Source organism: Hipposideros armiger, unplaced genomic scaffold (assembly GCF_001890085.2).
Source record: "Hipposideros armiger isolate ML-2016 unplaced genomic scaffold, ASM189008v1 scaffold_570, whole genome shotgun sequence".
Lineage (NCBI taxonomy): Eukaryota > Metazoa > Chordata > Mammalia > Chiroptera > Hipposideridae > Hipposideros > Hipposideros armiger.
This window is the reverse complement of record NW_017731920.1, coordinates 898,482-918,043: the sequence shown is the minus strand read 5'-3', so window position 1 is coordinate 918,043 and position 19,562 is coordinate 898,482. Positions and strand designations below refer to the sequence as shown.

General features: G+C 35.5%; 1 protein-coding gene across 6 annotated transcripts in view; it reads right to left on the bottom strand.

Moving 5' to 3' along the window:
* ELMOD1 (ELMO domain containing 1) overlaps positions 1-19,562 on the bottom strand; it is a 71,604-nt gene that overhangs the window by 20,203 nt on the left and 31,839 nt on the right. For 5 of the 6 annotated variants that reach the window (XM_019623954.1, XM_019623958.1, XM_019623959.1 and 2 more), the window contains exons 3-7: positions 11,863-12,008; positions 11,709-11,737; positions 10,588-10,685; positions 7,106-7,235; positions 795-928 (exon numbers count right to left, since the gene is read on the bottom strand). In XM_019623954.1, coding sequence (XP_019479499.1) covers positions 795-928; positions 7,106-7,235; positions 10,588-10,685; positions 11,709-11,737; positions 11,863-12,008 — 537 coding nt within the window. Of the gene's footprint in view, positions 1-794; positions 929-7,105; positions 7,236-10,587; positions 10,686-11,708; positions 11,738-11,862; positions 12,047-19,562 lie in introns of all 6 variants that reach the window. The other variant, XM_019623956.1, reaches the window with a different exon arrangement.

The window sequence follows — 19,562 nt, the reverse complement described above, 5'->3', positions numbered from 1 at the left end:
TTCCAGCCAACAACTGGGAAGAACAACAGAATTAAACATACAGTTTTTGCCCAATTAATTATTGGTTCAGTGAAAATCACTGAAGGAGGAAATGATTAGATAGATGGATGATGGGGGATTTCATAATGGAGTCATCAGCTGTGAGGACTCTGATACATCTCAGCAAAGAACTGAAAGTGGGAACACTACAGGCCACTGTGATGTCAACCTGAGCCTATTCAAGCCTCTGAATACCTCCAATTTTCAGGACATACAAGGGATGGGTATAAACCTAAACAGACAAATCTAGGCTAGGGACATTTAGAGGACAATTGACTTGGGATCTTGCACAAGTTAGTGATATGGCAAAGGGAGCAAAAGGAGAGGTCAGAGACAGGAGACTGCTCTAATCAAAAAGACTGGAGAGACATAATAACTTAAGTGCAATTTGCAGATCTTGTATGGAACTGGATTAGAACAAACCAGGTATAAAAAGAGACTTTTGAGAGAACTGGGAAATTTGAATATGGGCTGGATACAGATGACACCAAGGAATTACTGTTAATTTTGTTAGGTGTGAAAATGGCATTCAGGTTAATATAAGGTAATTATGCTTTTTAGAGTTTGAGGGCAAAATGACACAGTGTAAAATTTTCATTAACACACTTCTACATATAAGCATTACAAGTATTTATTGAATGTTTTCTTGGGGTCTTCTGGGAAGTAGCTTTTGGAACTAATAACTCAATTTTGTCATTTCAATATGAGGAGACCAGAATATCCTTTAATACTTACCCATTCTTTACTTTACTTACTGCAAATTGTACAGTCCCAGGAGACCCATTCCTCGAAAATCTGTTTTAGGATCGTCACCTTGGAAACCAATTTCACACCATTGTTTAGAAATCCGAGATTCTAATGGAGTATTGGGCTTCAAGAATTTCCATAACTGGAGACATGAAAGAAAATTAGCCTGTTGGTATACACACACAAATACTTTTTCCTATTGGCTCGAATTTTGTAAACTACATCATTAGGTGGAGCTTTGCAAAAGTTGAATACATGAAAATACATTACAATTAAAGATTTGATCATTTTTCAATTACCTATTGTAGAAGTTCTCAAAGTATGGTCTGAAGACTGACTTCTGGAGAGACCCATGACCTTTTCAGAGGGTCTGGGAGGTAAAAACTATTTCATAATAAAAATAATAAGTTATTTGACTTTTTGCTCTCATCTTCTCATGAGTATATAGTGGAATTTTCTAGAGGCTGCATGACATGTGATGATGTCATCCCTCTGAAGGCAATGAAATACATACTTTTATATTTTAGTGTTTAAATATTTCTGTTTTCATTTCTAATTAGATATATATCTTCCACAAAAGCTCTTTGGAATCCTCCAAAAATATGTAAGAGAATAAAGGGAAGGGGAATACAGGGAAAATTTTGAGGCCATGCATTATTTAAATCCTTACAAAATGCTAATACATAGCAAAACTTTTAGCAGCATTGCTAACAAAAAGAAAAGTGGACTGACTTGAGTTTTATTTCTTAGGACTCACCTATAACAGGGGCGAAAGTAAACATCATATAACTTAATAAAGGAAGATCACTAATGTTTATGAATAAATCTCAAAATATATTATCATCTTTAAGAGCTACTTAAAAAATGTCAATTACAATCAATTATATATTAATAGACAGATATACATTTTAAGCACTATGCTCTTCACTGCTTAAGAAACTGGTTCTATTTGTCAAAGTTTTTTTTTGTAGAAAGATAGGTTCAATTCATATCATCACTTGAGAGAGAGAAAGACACCACAGCTGTATAAATATGTAATGTACTAGTAGTTCTTTCTAATAAATAAAGATAGGCATGTAAGCAAATTTACTTTTTAAAATATTAATACCATTTTGTATTACATTGTCTATAGATAGAGACAAATACAAATGTAAAATTTGCTTATTATGATTTCAGACATAATTCAACTTCTAGATTGATTATTCTATGTTACATGGATTTTAAAATTGAAGTAGAACAGGAATATACAAACACCTTGCTTTATATACTTAGTTAACTGCCACATATCTGACCGTATAAAACTGTGTTCAACTACAGGAAATAGTAACAAAAAAGTTGTAATGCATTAAAGTTATTTCAGGCACTAATCCAAAATTATGTATTATTCAAATGATACAATATTTTATGTTTAGTGGCACAGCAGGTAAATTCAATCTAAAGAGTGAGAGAAAATTTTCAGAAAAAGGAAAGAAAATCTATCATACTTGAAAGCAAAATATCAAACATGGGTATAAAAAAATCTCTTTTTATATTATCCATATAAGAATTTGCCAGTGTTCTGCATTCATCAAAACAGAAAATGTTTCTGAGTTCATTAGAAGAGTATTAAAAATGAGAGAAAATTTCTCTTTTTAAAAACTCCTTAAGGAACTGATTTGGTTACTGTCACAATGAAACAACAAACAAACAAACAAACAAACAAACAAACAAAAGGAAACAGATTGTAAAGCTCATCATATTCATTTGGATAATAATTTGACATAATCTCAGGGCCTAATTCAGTTTTAAAATGTCTGGTTTCCCACATATGAATGAAATCATATGGTTATTGACGTTTTCTGTCTACTTATTTCGCTTAGCATGATAATCTTGTATGTGGAATATAAACCTAAAAGCAACAAAGGAACAAGACAAACAATGAAAGAAACAAAAGCTCATAGACATAGACAACAGTTTAGTGGATACCAGAGGGTAAGCGGGGGAAGGGAGATGATAGAAGTGGGTAAAGAGGGTCAAATATATGGTGATGGAAGGAGAGCTGACTCTGGATGGTGAACACACATACAATATATAGATGATGTATTATAAAAATGTACACTTGAAACTTATATAATTTTATTAACCATGTCACCCCAATAATTAAAAATTACTTGGTTTCACAAAGTGAGTAGAATAAAAAAGGAAAAACAAGCATTTTTATTTCTGTAGATAAGTTATAACCCTCATTCATTAGGGGAATACTTAGTTTGGTAAGTAAAAAGTTTAAATAATAAAATTCTTTAAAAAGAAATTCCATTTTAATAATTTCATCATTCATGACAGACTAGATTAATGGCTCAAAAGTGTTTTTAATTAAGTTCTTAACCCTATCTGCTTTAATAAGGGTCACTTTCTTGGAAAATGAAAGCTGATTATGCTAACATACATATATAAAGAACTACCATGTGCATATTTCCTGTAAGAATGCTTGAATTATTGGATTCTCTTCTGATACATAGGTTCATCCCAGAAAAAAGTAAAGGTAGGGAGCAGGGTGCCCCTGAAGATGAGGTCATTTCTTGCACATTGGAAGGCAACTGGAAAATTGAACTTAGGAGGTGAGTCTCCTGTGGGAGGCTCTGAGGAGTGCAGCTCTCTACAGCTTTGCTACTGGGAGTAGAGTTATTACAAAGCCACCTGCCAAGTGCAAGACACCAGAGCTACAAACGGTGACTCCTGTGGCAGAGGACAAGCTACAGATGTGGAAGTGGCACTCTCAGTGAGACTATTATCCCTCATGGCCGGTGCTCTGTTTAATTCTCCCCTCTTGGCACGAAGCCTTTACTCCAAGCTTATTTGAACACTTCTGCCTTTCTAGGGTCTGCTGCAGAACAGAAACGGCAAGCCAGGCCATTCATCCACCCCTTCATTCAAGCAGCAGCCTCTCAATGAGGCCACCATGGGACCAGCTCTTCCCATCAGGACAGCATCTTTTAAGTCTGGGTTATTTTTTTTTTCTGGTAAGTCATGAATCCATGTAAAATTTTGTGCTTTTAATATCAATTTGGTTAGAAATGATTACTAGAACTGTCCATTTGAATAACTCATATGGAGAGTGCTACATGAATATAAAGTGATATTACTCATTTTCGTCCCAGCCTATGTTTAAATGATCACAAAATTCAGATTTTTTTAATACTTTAAGACTTGAAGTAGAAACACTGAAAATGGACTAATGTCGATCAATCAATGCACTTAAACACTATGGCAATATATTACTGAAGCCTCTAAACCAGGACTTGGCAAACTTTGTCTGTCAGGGGCCAGAGAGCAAATGCTTTAGGGTTTGGTAGCCATATAGTCACTGCTGCAACTACTTAATTTTGCCAGCCACAGACAATAATACATAAATGAAAGAATGGATGTATTCCAACAAAACTTTATTGACAAAAATGAGTGGTTGTCATATTTGGCCTACAGACTTTAATTTGATGATCCTTGTATTGAACAATTTTATAAAGTGGGTAACAAGGGTATTATTACCCATTTTAAAAATGAAGAACCCTAAGCTCGGGCAGTTAAACACAAACCAAGGCCCAGCCTCTGGAAATATTAATACAAATGTCAACAAGATATGGTGTCTCCTTTGAGAGGTAGTGCAGTGCAGTGTGGAGCCCTTTCTAACTGTGTGAGCTTGGGCGGTCACTCAACTGCCCAGCTGCAGTTTCCTTACCTGAAACATGGGGATAATACCAACATCTCACCACGAGGTTATTGTGATGCTTACTGTAATGATTGGCACACACTAAACACTCAATGAGTGTTTTTCTTATTATTGATTTTGTTATTATCATACTTGGAATTGGAACAAACTAAAGAGGAGTATAGAGACCCCACTCCTAATTTTGCTTGAAAGTCTACAGAAGATTTCAAAATTCAGTAAATAAGGATTAAAAAAAATTGTCTACATTTGTGAAAATAATGAGTAACAGAGGGTACAATGTGAGTAAATACCTGGGCATAGGGGATGGCACAGCCTATTCTGGGCCAGGGTGAATGTACAGTAAGCTGTTGTGTGCTTACTATACAGTGCAATAGTGTACAGCAGTACAGAGCTCAATCAGAGCCCAGGATGTCCGGAAGCAAGAGGAAAAGCAGTGGTGACGTGGAGGGGACTGCTAGGAAGCACAAAGCAATAACCATGGAAACAAAAGTGAAAATAATTGAGAGATTGGACCGAGGTGAAAAGATGATAGACGTCGTTTGTTCTTATAACATGAATCGTTCAACCATTGGCTTTACATTATATATTTATGTCAAAGGTGGATAAGACTCACTTTGTCAGACTTACGAACGAATCCAACTTATGAACGTTCTCCCAGAACAAAACTCGTTCATAAGTCGGGGATTTACTGTATACATAAAGGGGATACAGGAGAGATAGCTTAAAGAAATAAATTGGAAAGGGTTCAAAATGGATGCTAAGATGCATGGGCTTTCTGCTATCAGACATAGGGAACCTCAAGGTTTTAACCTAGAGAATGACATAACTAGATAATCCTTCCAACAGTATTTTAGGAGTTGGAAGAGAGGAAGTTTTAGTGGCAGAATTAAAAGGTTATTTTAATACCCCAAGTTGGAGATAATGGCCAGAATAAGGCAGCGGGCATGGAAAACATTCAAGAGGTATTTGGGGGAATGGTAAGATTTAGTGATTTTTGTAAATGCATAATATTTCCAGAATTAGACTGCAAACCACGTAAGGGTAGAAAAAATGCTTTTCCTCAAAGTGCTTAAATTAACACAGTAGTGGATAGTCCTGGCTTTATAATTTACTTGCTGTGTGAATCAGAGCCTGGACTGACATGCTTATAGTTTGCTCACCTCTAAAATAAAGATAACAACCATCACCTTGCCTACATCTTATAGTGATGACAATAAAAAATGATACCACATACACACTTAAATCATGACCATAGGTAAGTCATATCACAAAAGTTCTTGACGCATATCTAATAAATTACAAAAATTCATGCATTCACCCATATTGTTGAAAACCTATGTGCCAGCACACATACAACAGATCAGCTAAGATGGCACACAGCAGGTACCCAAATGTCATTGATTCAGAGGGCATCTCAGCCATTCTAATAAATTGTTCAGGCTTATGGCCAGTCTGTTAATTATACTACCTCTTTTTTCATTCACTTATTGCCCACTTTGAGATCATTTTATTGAACTCAACTAGCTCTATCATAAAATAGAAAATAATAAGGCAATAAAAGGAGATAAAGCTCAACCAATGGCTTAGCTAAAATTAAGCAGAGGAGAAAGAGAAGAAAAACTATTGCAAAGAATGAGGCTTCTTCAATTTTTAATGATTCACATCAGATCTACCTCTAATTAGTAGAGACAAATGAGTTATTTGCTTATGTACTTACATACACAGAAAACACACACCCTTTCACACAAAAACACAACAGGATACATTTTTAAAATTACATCTTCTACTGAAATTTTTAAATAACATAAAGTTAGGGCAGCTAAACAAATGTTTTCTTGGAATTTTGTTACTGCCTTTTTGAATTTTAGGATAGGAGAAGGAAGCACTCTACCTTAAAAAAAAGCATCTATTTTCAGAAGTAAATTTAGAAAACATTTCAGATGAGTAGTTCTAAAGGTTGATTTAAATGTTTTTGTCTTAATTTTTTTAATCAAAATTCAGTGTTTTGAGGTAAAATTTTATTAACGTGTTCTAATATACCATCAGATCATATAATATCTTAAGGTTTTGCTTTGACAGCCAGAAGGAGTATTTATAACTGCATGTTAGTCTTTCAACACGTTTAATATTCCAGACATAAATCTTTACCTCCTCTTCTAATACTCTGCAAGTTACATGAATAAATATTCAGCACTAAGATCTCGGGTAATTTCCCAAGAGGGCTATTGTTGAAGCAGAAACCAACTTCATGTTTGATATTTATTAAAAGTTGTAAACGGAAATCCCAGGTCACTGTTTGACAAATGCTATTTCTCCTATTGGCTTTCAACACAATTAAACCATCTAAACTTGAGCCAAATGTGAAAGCCCACAGAAATTACCTCTGATGCTTTCTCAGATTACAAAAGAAAATTGACTTTACTTCTAAATTCTCAGATGAATTTTCTAATGGAAAATTTCCCTCCGACATCTAAGCAAGAACAGCAGGCTTTATCAAACCGTTCAGTGCCCATGTTTTATTCAGTACTCCATGTCCAGAGCAGTGCCTAGCATAGCCGGCACTTGGCACACATTAGCTGACCTAAGTGAAGGACTGCAATGAGTTCAAGGACTAACCTTCAAAAGCATTTCCTCATGCTGGGGATTATCAGAGTCATAGGGTTCTCTGCGCAGTTTTTCCACATCTGCAATAAGGTTTCTGTACCCAACGATTTGCAGAAGGCAAGCCTGAAGAGAGATTCCCAACCTAAGGTGTTCAAAAAACAAACACATGTGAAGAAAAATAAAACATATACTTTGGCATTTGTTCACTTGCTGCATGTACAACAGGACTTTTCATATTTACATAGTATTTAAGAAATTGCTCAAATAGGAGCTAATAGCACAATTTTTTGCTGAAGCTCCACATAGACAGTTGTAGAACTTGGTTTAAACTTACCTCTCATTCTGGCCTTTTCTTAAGCCACGTTGCAACAATGTGGCTTTAAAAACAAGAGCTCTTTATTCAGGTGATTTGAAAGTGAGATGTGATAATGGGTTCTTAGGGATGGATCATGTAGCTCCCACTTCGTGGGTATATCAGAAACACTTCAAAGAGTAGAGAGAGAGAGAGAGAGAGAGAGAGAGAGAGAGAGAGAAACAGCCCTCAGGGGTCTGGAGTAAGAAAAATTCAAAACAACAACAACAACACAACAACAAAAAAGCCTCTGCTTGAGAACATTCCTGACAGATGAAGCAATGCCAAGAGAAAGAACGAGCTACTTTACAAGATTTCTCATTCCATTTTGACTTCTCTAGTTGTCTGAACACCTTTTCTTAGGGCTGAAACAAAATCTGCTTTCCTTATCACCAAGCTGTTCAAATCCTGTTCTCTGAGCAAATGTATTTCCACCTTTCTCCTACACGCCTATTTATTTTAAGATAGTTTTATTTTAAGAGACTAGATTCTTCTAGTCTCATCTCTGGGGTTAAAAATCAAATCAAAACAAAACAAAACAAAAAACCCTATTCTTTCATTTCTCTTTCATGAGACATGGCTTTCAGATGTTTTACTATCTTCCTCAGTCCTCTCTGAATGTACACTATTTGACTAACAGCCCCCTTGCAAAATATCACTGGAACAGAAAACAATCTGGCAAGTGCAACACACAGAGATCATTACTTCCTGTGATGTGAATGCCGTTTTTCTCTCCTACAACCTAGAAGGTAAAAACAGGGTCTCTTTAAGCAGTCATATAACATCACAAGTGTATTAAACAGATGGCTAACTAATCATCAAGACCCTTTTTTCATATAAACTACTGTCACATAAATCATTCTCCTATACGCATTTGAGGTCATTTTTTTATCTAAAGGTTCACGTTTATGTATTCCTGTTAAATCCTTTATAGTCATTCACTTTTGTGCTTCAAAATAGTTGAACTTTGGCATTTTCAAGAGTTACTGTCTAATAGACTCCTACTCTTAATTCACTCACTGAATTTGTGGTGATGGTCATTATAAACACGATGACAGTGGCATCATCTTTTTGTGGGGGAAATAAGTTGTACAGAGGTTAACTCTAAAGTTGGGTGCAATAGAGAATTATGTTTTAGGATTGCATGCTTACTCCAAACATAGAGGGCAGTGTCAGATAACCCAGAATGTTAGACAGAGATAAAATTGAACGTTCCATTAAATGACACTTAGAATTACTTGCTACCATAGTACCAAAAAGCTAAATCAGATATTTAAATTTAGCAAAAGGGAACAGTGGCACTGGTCACCCAGGAAATCAATGCAGAACAGCAGAGCTGATTTTGAGGGGAAGAAGAGAGTGGGAGAAATAAGCGGAAACAAGACAAGCCAATTCAATTTTTGCTGTAGTCATTCTTACCACCAGCATAAGCTGAACTTGAAAAAGATGTAATTAAAACAAAGTGAGGTTAATAGTAGTAATGGCTTGATAAATTAGAAAATATTTCCTCTAACCCTCTCTAGTTCTTGATTTTATTCCAGAAAATTGTTTAATTTTTTAAAATCACATTTTTTCAACATCAATCTGGAAAAAAAGTACTAAAATCCATACTGAGCTATAAAAACACAATCTACTACTTATAAAGGTTTGGTTTTTTTTCTGAAGGAAATTAAATGAAAAGATGGCAAGAAAATGCTCTTGAATGAAACATAACTTTCACAGAAGAGATAGAAAAGATTTGTTATTAAATCTAACCCAATCTTTAAATATGATTATAGATCTAATATATTCCTCATGCCCAACTGTAGTCTTAAATTTTTGTTCAACTTAATTTAAAATGGATTGCCTTTTTATCACTTTCTCAGAGAAATAAAATATATATCAGAAGGTTTCAAAAAGACATTTACTGCATAATTAAATCACCTTTAATGGCTGAATAAGGAAAAGGGTGCTAATTAGCTGTGTCTGCAGAAGAATGCTCTGCGGACCAGTGGAAATGGAGTTTTGTGATGAGCCCCAATTAGCTAGTACCTAGAATCCCTCTAAGTGAAAGACATGCAAAATGAACTCTGAAATTCCCTTCAACTACAGCTCCATCTTAGGCAATTAAAAGACTTTCTCAGTGAGATCTGAAGTTCCTATGCATATCTAAAAGAGAATTTGATTGCTACCTACCTAAACTGTCTATCAATATATCTGCATGTAGAATTTATTCTAACCAGTAATAGCCTTAGCCCAAATTTTTACTGAAAAATTTCTGTTCCCAATGGAAAATGTAAAGCTAATTTTAAATGTCATGTACATTGCCAAATGCATTTTAATATTTCCAAGATGAGATGACTAAATTACAAAGTTCTGAAGTCTTCATATTAAAACCATCTCTCCCTCCCACATATGCCTGCCTTCTTGACAAGCAGGTAGGAACTGTCTCCAAGGTTTTCAGCCTGTCATGAACTAAAGGAATGTTCTTATTTTTTTTTTTTAATTTTTTAAAATTTTTATTATTTTTTAAAATTTATTTTTATTTTTAAAAATTAGTTTAAGGTGTATAACACAGTGTAATAGTTATACTTTTTACCCCTCAAAGTGACCCCTCCCCCAATCCACTGCCCCACTCCCCCCTCCCCCACCAATATCATACATGTCTATTACAATTCCATTGACTCCACTCCCCCACTATACTCCACATCCTGTGACTATAAAGCAATGTTCTTGATGGAGCAGAATCAGCTTGGGAACATTTACAATTTGAACTTTTACTGTTAATGTAAAACACTGGCATCGCATGGAATGACTGTTGATGAATGAGCTCCCTTTATTTCATCATCTGATATCAAGTACATCTATCATATTTCTTACATTCACTGCATCTCAAAGCATAAGCATAAATCACAACAGAAGTACAAAGTTGCTGCTATTTACAAATATGAAGAAGACACCTTTTTTCTTTATTCTTTATCTGAAAGTCAAAATATTGCAGATGATTGTTTGGGGCTTGGGGAGGTGGATCTATGTATAGAAAGAGAGAGAAAAAAGAGAGTAAGAGAGAGAGAGAGGGGGGTGAGAGAGCACTGTAGCACCTTAGAAATAATAAATATGTGGCCATGTGACTTGTTTACAAAAATAATAAACATATTCTTACTGTGGATTTATGTCGGGGTTAATTTTTTTCAGTTCCATGATGTCTTCTATAGTTTTTTCAATAGCATCAGGGTGAACACTCACTGAAGTCTGCAACAGCTAGAAAACACATTTCAATCAGTTCCCTTGTCATGAACACCAGTGGCTTAAGTGGGGTCTGTTTAGATAAAGGCTTCAAGTATTTGTTTTTTTCTTTTTTTTTTTTTTTTAAGCTGAGCCTTCCTGCCACCTGTTGGCAGCTCAGCTGCAGCTCAGCTCGTGCCGGGAATCAAACCGGCGACCCTGTTGTTTAGAGCTCGTACTCTTGAGCGAGCTCTTAACTGGACCACTTGGGAAGCCCTTCAAGTTTTTGTTTAAAGCTGCTCTATGAAGATACTAAACCAAACTAAAAGAAAAATTGATTTAGTATTTGAATTGTAGTAAATTTGACATTTTCACAATGAGGGTAGTGCAATTTTCCTGATTAAGGTAATAACATAAAACCAAAATATAAGTGGTTTTGTTTTGTTTTGTTTTGTTTTTTTACCATTTTCATCTGTTTCAAGCTACTTATATTAAAATATTATGTTTTCTTTTTCTCACCCAACATACCTGTTTCCATTGTTAAAGGAATTATGTCTATGATTGAGTGAAGTACATGGTGGGGGTGAGTAGTCTTAAGGATGCCTAAATTAAATAATAATGTTTAAGAATCTTGAAAAAAAAACAGTTTTCTCTTATGTGGATGCTTAACTATGTACTATATAAGCTAGAATAGTGGCTTCTTTGGTTTTCTTGAAAAATCTTGTGTATAAAGTTAAATGATTTGGACACTGAGGAAACACCAGAGAGTTAATGCTACTCTTATTTTCAAACAATATTTGAGATTTGGGAAGAGGTATAAAAAAGGATGAATTCAACAGTGAAGAAATAAGTGCCTCATACAACTGCCTAAAAATTCATACAGTGGCTGTTTTCATGTTAAAAGGACAGGGGTCTGTGATGGGCAGGTAATTCTTCTCAGTTTACATTAATTTTCACAGCCAATGGTATACTTCATTTTTTAAAAAAATTACTTTTTGATGACGGAGGTAAGCTTCAAGTGAAAAGTTGCTGAAAATATATAGAAATAATTTTACTTACCTTACTTTTTGAATCCCTCAGTGATGTTTCTATAAAAGAGATAATTTTTAAAAATCATTCTAAAATTATCCTTTACAAGTGGTTTAAAATTACTATACTGTATCCTCAATCCCACCAAGCCTACATTTTGCTTACTTCTGTGTTTCATGCTTACCAATTTTCATGGTTCTAGAAGCTCCAGGCTTGGTATTGTAACAGATCCGCTGTAGTTCACATTTTCCAGTCAGCTTCCTCATTACAAATTTCAGGCAGCGCCATAAAAACTTACAGTAAAAATACAGGCACACCTGGATCAACATTCTGTCAAAAACAAAAGACAGCACCCTTCCAACAGAACTCTGGAAGAGAATAGAAAGCACCCACCACCAGCAAGAAAAGAAGCCCAGGAGAAAATCAACCATTAGACTTCCAGGTTTACAGCTTATTTTATTTTTCTAGTCACATGTTATTTAATTTGAGGTAACTATAAACCCATCATTGGGAGGGAAGCCCAAGATCTGTGAAAACATGCTTACTGAGAGCAAGCAACTCCAGAATGCCCTATTCCAGTAAATTTGATATTCCAACAAACTGAGGGTGAGACATGGGAATCCTTTCCTATCTTATCTTTGCCTAAAAACATTTTGAAAATAAATGAGTACCTTGAAAATAGTATCTTTCTGTTCTAGAAGTTGTCTCTCCCATAGACACTGGGAAAGAACGTGCCATGGCAACTCTTCTGCCTCTGTAAACAGCCTCTCAGCTCGCCCTGATTCATTTCCAACCCATCCTTAGTGCCCCTTTTTGGCCACTATTTTCTTTCTTCCCTTGTTTCCATTCTTTCCTCTTTCCCTCTGCTTTCCTTCAGGTACTGTTGTCCTCCTTGAGGACTTGGTTGTGTGGCTACGTGTCTCCTCTGCTGATCAATCCCAATGCTTCTTGGACTTTCCAGAAAGCCTCGTCAGTTCACTGAACAAGCATGTTGACCTTTGGCTCTCCAACATCCTCTGATTTAAACCTTCCCAAAACTCCACCTCTTGACAAGTTTGTTCTTGGCTCCTGCTAAACAAATTTTTCTTTATTGCACACTTTATCTCTCTCCAATAAACCTCAACAGACTGTGAAGCATATTGTCATCAATCTTGTACTTTTTTCACAATGTCTCTGGCATGTGAATTTCTGTTTTATGTTGCCTTTTATTTTTAATATTTCAGTGTCTACTACTTCATGATACTGTTCAGTCTCAAAATGACTCAAGCTATAGAAGAGGACTTAACATCCAGGAATTTATATTCAACCCATCTTCTCGTAACACTATGTATTCCTAGGAGGCAGAATTATTTATATTATTTCTATTGGTGTCATTTCTAAAAAAGGTTTCATTTTCTCAAATATTCACTATTTCCTTCCAGCTCTAACATAAGGTGATCCAGGATCATTCAGATGAACTCTCATAGTTAACCAATAGCCTCATCCCTGAATATGAACCAACATCTTGGTTGTGTTCCTGCGCTCACACTGCTCTGGCTGCAATATCTCGAACAGCCTATGTTAAAAATAAAAATTCCAAAAGGCTAACCTGTACAAAAACATAGGTTCTGTATCATATAAATGCAAAGGGAACAGAAGAAATAGTAGAAGTAACCAAACTGCTACAGTTAAGATAATACAATGGACTCCTTTGTAAGCAACAAAATTATGTTCTAGAATATCAAATAACATGAGAAAATGTCCATAACATGTTTACCAAATAGAAAGAAGTTAGAAATAAATTTGTATGAGATGATCTAGTTTTTCTTTAGAAATTAATCAAAAAAATTTAATGGTGATGTATAAACAAGGAGAAAAAGATTGGCAGGATATAAAACAAAAATGTTAACAGTGGTATTTCTAGGTAATGGAATTAAATGGAAAATTAAAAATTAATTTTTATTTTCGTTTTTGGTTAAAAGTATTTTCATCTTTTCTTTAATAAGTATATATTGTTTTATTTAAGGAAACTGAAAGTTATAACAACCATTAAAATGTCTAAAATAATCACCAAAGCCATTATAAAAGTGCATATAAAATTTCTATGTGAAGTCACTTAGATTCTTCTGAAAGACAAAAAATAAATGTATTCTGTTGTAAAGTCTGAAATTCAACTGTTTTAATCAAATATGTTCTAAGATCTATTAGGACTTAGGTTATCAGCTTCCACAAAAGGCAATCCTAAAAATAAATTTAGTGGGCCATTTTAATTAGTTGAGTGAGAAATTTTATAAAACCTCAGCTTGTTCTCCTGGAAAAAGTTTTCTATTTTTCCATCTACTGGATAGCTGTGCCAGAAAAACAGATTGGGCACTATCTCTGTGAACTGGTCACCAGCCAAGCAGTAATGATACTAATTATCATTTGGCATTATTCCTATTACTAAGTCAAGGATAGAAGCTTTCCATGATATCTGTCCTTATGGTACCATGTGCAGTTTCCAGTAAAGTTTGCCTAGCATGTGGGCCAGCTCCTCAAATGAAGCCTCTTTAAGTGTGTGTGTCAGTCGTCTGTGATAATCTGGTTCATGGGGTACTAAATCTTCCTAGAAAAGAGGGTTCTGATTATTGTTTAAGGAGAATCCTTCTATTCACCCTACTTAGGGTACAAGCCACCAGACCATATTACAGCTTAAATTAAATGACAGAAAGCTTTCCCTGTGCAACTTGTCCATCAGACCTATACAAAGATGTGGCTTGAGCCCTCAAAGTGTCATCCTAGGTGGCAGGAAGTATCCAGTTGGAGAGTGATTTACAGCCCATCTGTAATTTCTCCCACTGGCCTCCATGTATATGAGAAGAAAATGCTTGGGGAACTGTTTTCCATCAAGACAGCCTTACATAAAAGGAGAGAAGAGACATCATGTTCTACTTGCTTTTATCTTTTTTTTTTCAACTCCCCTGAGGATGTTCAAACTGTCAAAGACAGGGAAACCCAGTGGAAACCTACAGTGAGGGGTTAGAGATACTACATCATTTCTTGGGGGCTAACCACTCTGTGAGGTCTGTCACATCCCTCTCACATAATCACATAAACAATATCACAAATCATGAAAGAGAAATGCCCATTTCAATTGTGAAGTGAATTTATACACTGCTTCCTTACCCTTTCATAATTTCTGGGCCAGTTGTTCTGATCATTCTATTCATTATCAAGGAGATCTATATCTATCTATCTATATCTATATCTATATATTTCCTTGTTTTTCTAATGGGCCAACATACCAAAATATATTTCATTAATAGGCCAGCTTGCTATGGACTATATTTTTTTCAAGTCAGATCATCAGATCAATGTTTTGACAGATACAATTTATTTTGCATTTAGATCATAAACCTAAGACATGGTCAGATGGGGACACCAGTGCTACCCCTTACTCTGGAAGTCTTATTTTAATGACAGAAACAATACCCAGCTTGCTTTCTCATGAAAGGACCAGATCAGCAAACCTCCAATGAATGTCTCAGGATGGCTGTTTTTCACCACTAACTCCTGCCAGGAGCTCATTTCTTACATTTTTTAATCTATTTAAGTCCCTAAATTATAAAGTGTATGGAAAAACTGCTAAAGGTCCAGAGGAGAACAATAAACATGATTAAATATTTTGAGAGAATGTTAAATTGGTTTGGCATGTCTACCCTGAAAAGGAAGAAATTAAGAAATGGATTTAAATGCTGTTAAGCTCATCAGTTGTTGGTTTAGGAAGGAAGGAAGGAAGGAAGGAAGGAAGGAAGGAAGGAAGGAAGGAAGGAAGGAAGGAAGGAATGGAGGGAGGAAAGGAAAGGAAAGGAAAAGAAAGGAGTATCAAAAGAAAGGATTTTGGATTCATAGAACTTTTTGTCCTTTTAATTTCCTTTATCTTCTTATGTTTTTGATTGCATGCCTTGAGTGAAGACATCTCAGATGTACCTATAAAGCAGATCCCATTTGCTTTCTTCAATCCCATCCTTCTGTTCCTACTCTCAGAAAAAGAATTATAGCCATGTCCTCTCCACCATCTGAGCCTAATATTCAGGGAGTTTGTAGCTCTGCTTGTTTTAACTCCTGTCCTGAATCATCAAAAAGCTTAGTTTTAATTATGTTTCTTTTTTTCTTCATAACACTAGACTTAGTTTTTTTAGATCTGATGGCAGATTCTCAACTCACTACTGAAATCACATGCTACATTTTATAGGAATAACAACCACATTTTCAATACTACAAGGAGAAAACACTGATCTTTATCTCCTATTTTTAATAACTACATGCACAGACAGCAGTTTTTTTATGTGTGTTTCTGGTTGTTTAATCACATCTTTTTGACAGTGTTCTAAAAGGAGTTACTGCAGCTTCCTTGCTTAGGCAGTAGGAGAATCTGACTTAATAATAAGAGTGATTTACATGTGTTCTATTTCCAATATTTTCTGGTACTGCCATCTATTAGTATGCTGCAGAGTGAAGTTTATATATGGCTGAGTTCACAGCAGTTTTCTTTGTAAAGGCAATTACGATCACTTTTATTATTTAACATTCGTTCTCTAGCTTGAACCAGAATAGCTATCCAAAGTAAATTATTCAAAATGGATCATATCTCTGTTACCAAATAAAAGTGAGCTCCTGTCTTGTGATGCCTGGTGAGAAGAATCCAGCAGGGATGGAGCCTCTGCAACAGGAGATGCACCTAGAACCATGAGGCTTCCTGCCTGCAGGGTGAGGGGTGTGGCTATCTGTAATGCAACACTACTCCGTCATCTTAAATGTGTGACTCTGGTGTCTTCTTTGGAAATAATAAGAGAAAACTGGCTTATTTTGAACAGTTTCAATGAATTTGCTAATGAAATTTAATTCTTGCTTGAAGAAATCCTGTAATAAATAAGAAGTACACTATTGGTGAGGAAGGAAACATACAAAACAATCACAGTTCTTGGTTCAAACCACAGTTTCCTAAATAAAACACTTTTCAGTTAAACGGCCATAAAGAACGGCAAATTGTTCAATGTTTCTTACATTTCGTGCACTTACTAAAATGACATTTAAAATTTTTTTAGTTGCTCTGTTGAAGTTCCAACTCATGGGCTCTTGCCATCAGTTGAAAATTAACTTGTATTTGGCCTAGTAAATGGGACCCTCTCTGTAATGAGCTTCCTACTAGAAAGAGAAGGTGCAGAGGACTTGATACCTGAAATGGAAAGGTGAAATCACACAAAGAAAGCATTTGTGGACCTCTAGAAAAACAAGAGCATACTTTTCCTATTGAGCAGCCGCAAGGCAGTGCCGATTGCCCAGGCAGATGGGGCCAGTACTCTTGTCCATCATTCTTTATCTGAAGAGATCACGCTGCCTTTGAAAAGTGAAGGGTATAAATCTATCCTGGATCACTACTATTCTAAATTCTATTGCAAAGGGCACTGTTTTTACATTCCAGGGAAACTTTATCTGAGGGATTAGAGAGCAATAGCCTACCCTGGGATAACTAAAACTCTAATTAATGGCATATCCTTTTCCTTTCAAAGAAAAGAAGGCACAGGTTTATCTGAATTAATTAATGATGTCACTATCTAACTAAAAATTTGATACTTAAATATATACATTTTACAAGATTTATTTTTAAAAATCAGATTTTTTGGCTATTTGGATAACACTTTCATTGACTTATTTACAGAGCAAGCAGCAAACCCATTATACTTTGACATTTCAAAAGTACTTAAATGTAATCTCAAATATAAACTTTTATTTTAAATAAAAATATTTTTAAAAGAACCCAAATTAAATAAATATATAAATAAAAGAAAGTCATCATCCATAATAGGCTTCAAAATCTTCTGTAGGGATGAGTGGGCCTGTTACTATTATAAATATACTACATAATATAATTTGTATACATATGAGGGCCAGGTAAGAGGATATTCTCAGTACTATGGGTAAATTAATTTCTGTTGAAGTAATGACCTAGAATTGTTGAAAGGGAAGAGATTTTAAATGCTTTGGGGAAAAAATTATAAGTGATCATTGAAAGGTTCTTTACTTATTCCTTCACTGAACTGAACAAACACACATTGAGAAGCCTGGCTGCGTAGTAAAGAAGAAAAAATTGTGGGAATTATGGCAGAGGGAAAAAGCAAATATGAGTTAAGAAGTTAATTTCACTGCAACCACATACCATCCCTGTCCACAAGGAACTTACAGTCTAGTAAGGAAAATGACAATAAAAACAAAGAGTAAAAAAGGAGTGTGATAATTCTATAAGACATTGCTTAGAAGGTTAGCGAGGCAAAGGAGAGAAAATACCTTCCTCTGAGATTGAACAGTAAAACCAACTCTTGATTATCCTGACAAGGAGGCAAGAACAACATGAAAATTAGCATGCCTTACTCACCTCACAACAAATGTGAAAAAATACAATAGTTAAATGTATGAAATTCAAACCAACATTTACTGAGTGTCCAGGGCTTTCATTTATCTCATGCTCTGTAGGAGGAGCTTAATGAACAGTGCTGTGGCTGAAAGGCGGGCCCTGAAAAGCTGAGGGAAAATGAAAGGGGTAGGAGAGCCGGGGAGCTGAAGATTGAGATCTAAATGTATCTCTGATGGCAGCTTGAGGGCATCGGGTAGACTCTGATGTGGTCACCTACAGGATATTGCCTAGAAAACTACTCAGGTTAATATATTTCAACAAGAGTGTGGGAAGTTTTTGTTTAAGTGCAGGAAAGAAAATAAGTTAAAATATATGTATGTGTAGATATATGTGTACTTGTGTGTATACAATGTGTATATATGTGTATATTCATGTATAGTTATGTATGTATATAAATCCATGATGTGTGTGTGTGTGTGTGTGTGTGTGTGTGTGTGTGTGTATCCTAAAAAGTAGAAAACCATGGCTAAACATACCAGCCTACAGTAGATGGTATTTGGATGTGCTGGCCATCACCCTTTTTCAGGATTTAGCTTCTACATCTCATGAGCTCAGTGAATGCCTCAAGTAATGCTAATCAAATTCTGGAACAACTACATGACCCTGCACCTTCTGCCCCACAAAAGCCGTGAAAATTGGTGGGTGCTGAATGGAAATACTGCCTAACTAAAAAGGGAAGTGTCTGGAAGTCTCACTTCAAAACTCATGTCAATTCGCCATTGTGAGCTGTATGACTTGGGGCAAGCTACTTTGCTTCTATGGGCCTCCACCTTCTCGATCGGAAGGTGAAGAGAATGGATTAGATTTCTAGTTCTAAGAGAAGGCTGGAAAAAGATTTTTCATCTGACTCTCCCTTCTCTTTAAGGTCCACTTCAGGTTTGGGTGAAAATACCATGCTTCTGGGTTGTTTCTTGCCGTGCTTGCAAAGGTGTCCAACAACTGGCCCCAACTTGATCTTTGCAATTTATCTTCTGCTCAAGTAAACAGGGTCTACAGCCAACAAACCTGGACCACTTGTTGCCTGTGGCAGCTGATCACCCTTCCTCAGGCTTTGTTCACACCATCTTCTCCACCTCTATCCTTATTTAAAGATGTTAATATCCTAATAACTATTGCATTGTTCTGTACACTTGAAACTAACAATAAAATTTTAAAAAAAGAAAATTTGAAGCTGCAATGTAAAAAAAAAAAAAAAAGTAAAAATGTTAATATCCTAGTCCTCCCTTTCTCTCGACATCACCTCAGGAAGCCTTCCCTGAATATTCCTGTCACAAAATGCCTATAGCATGTCACTGACCACATTCCTTTTTATATCTTAGTTTTGTATGTGTGTTACTCATTTCCTTACCAGGTAGTATGTTACTTTGGAGCAGACACCACCTCTTATTCACTTTTGCCTCATTGTAGACACACACTGAGGGGGTAACACAATGCAGAGATCATAAGAAATA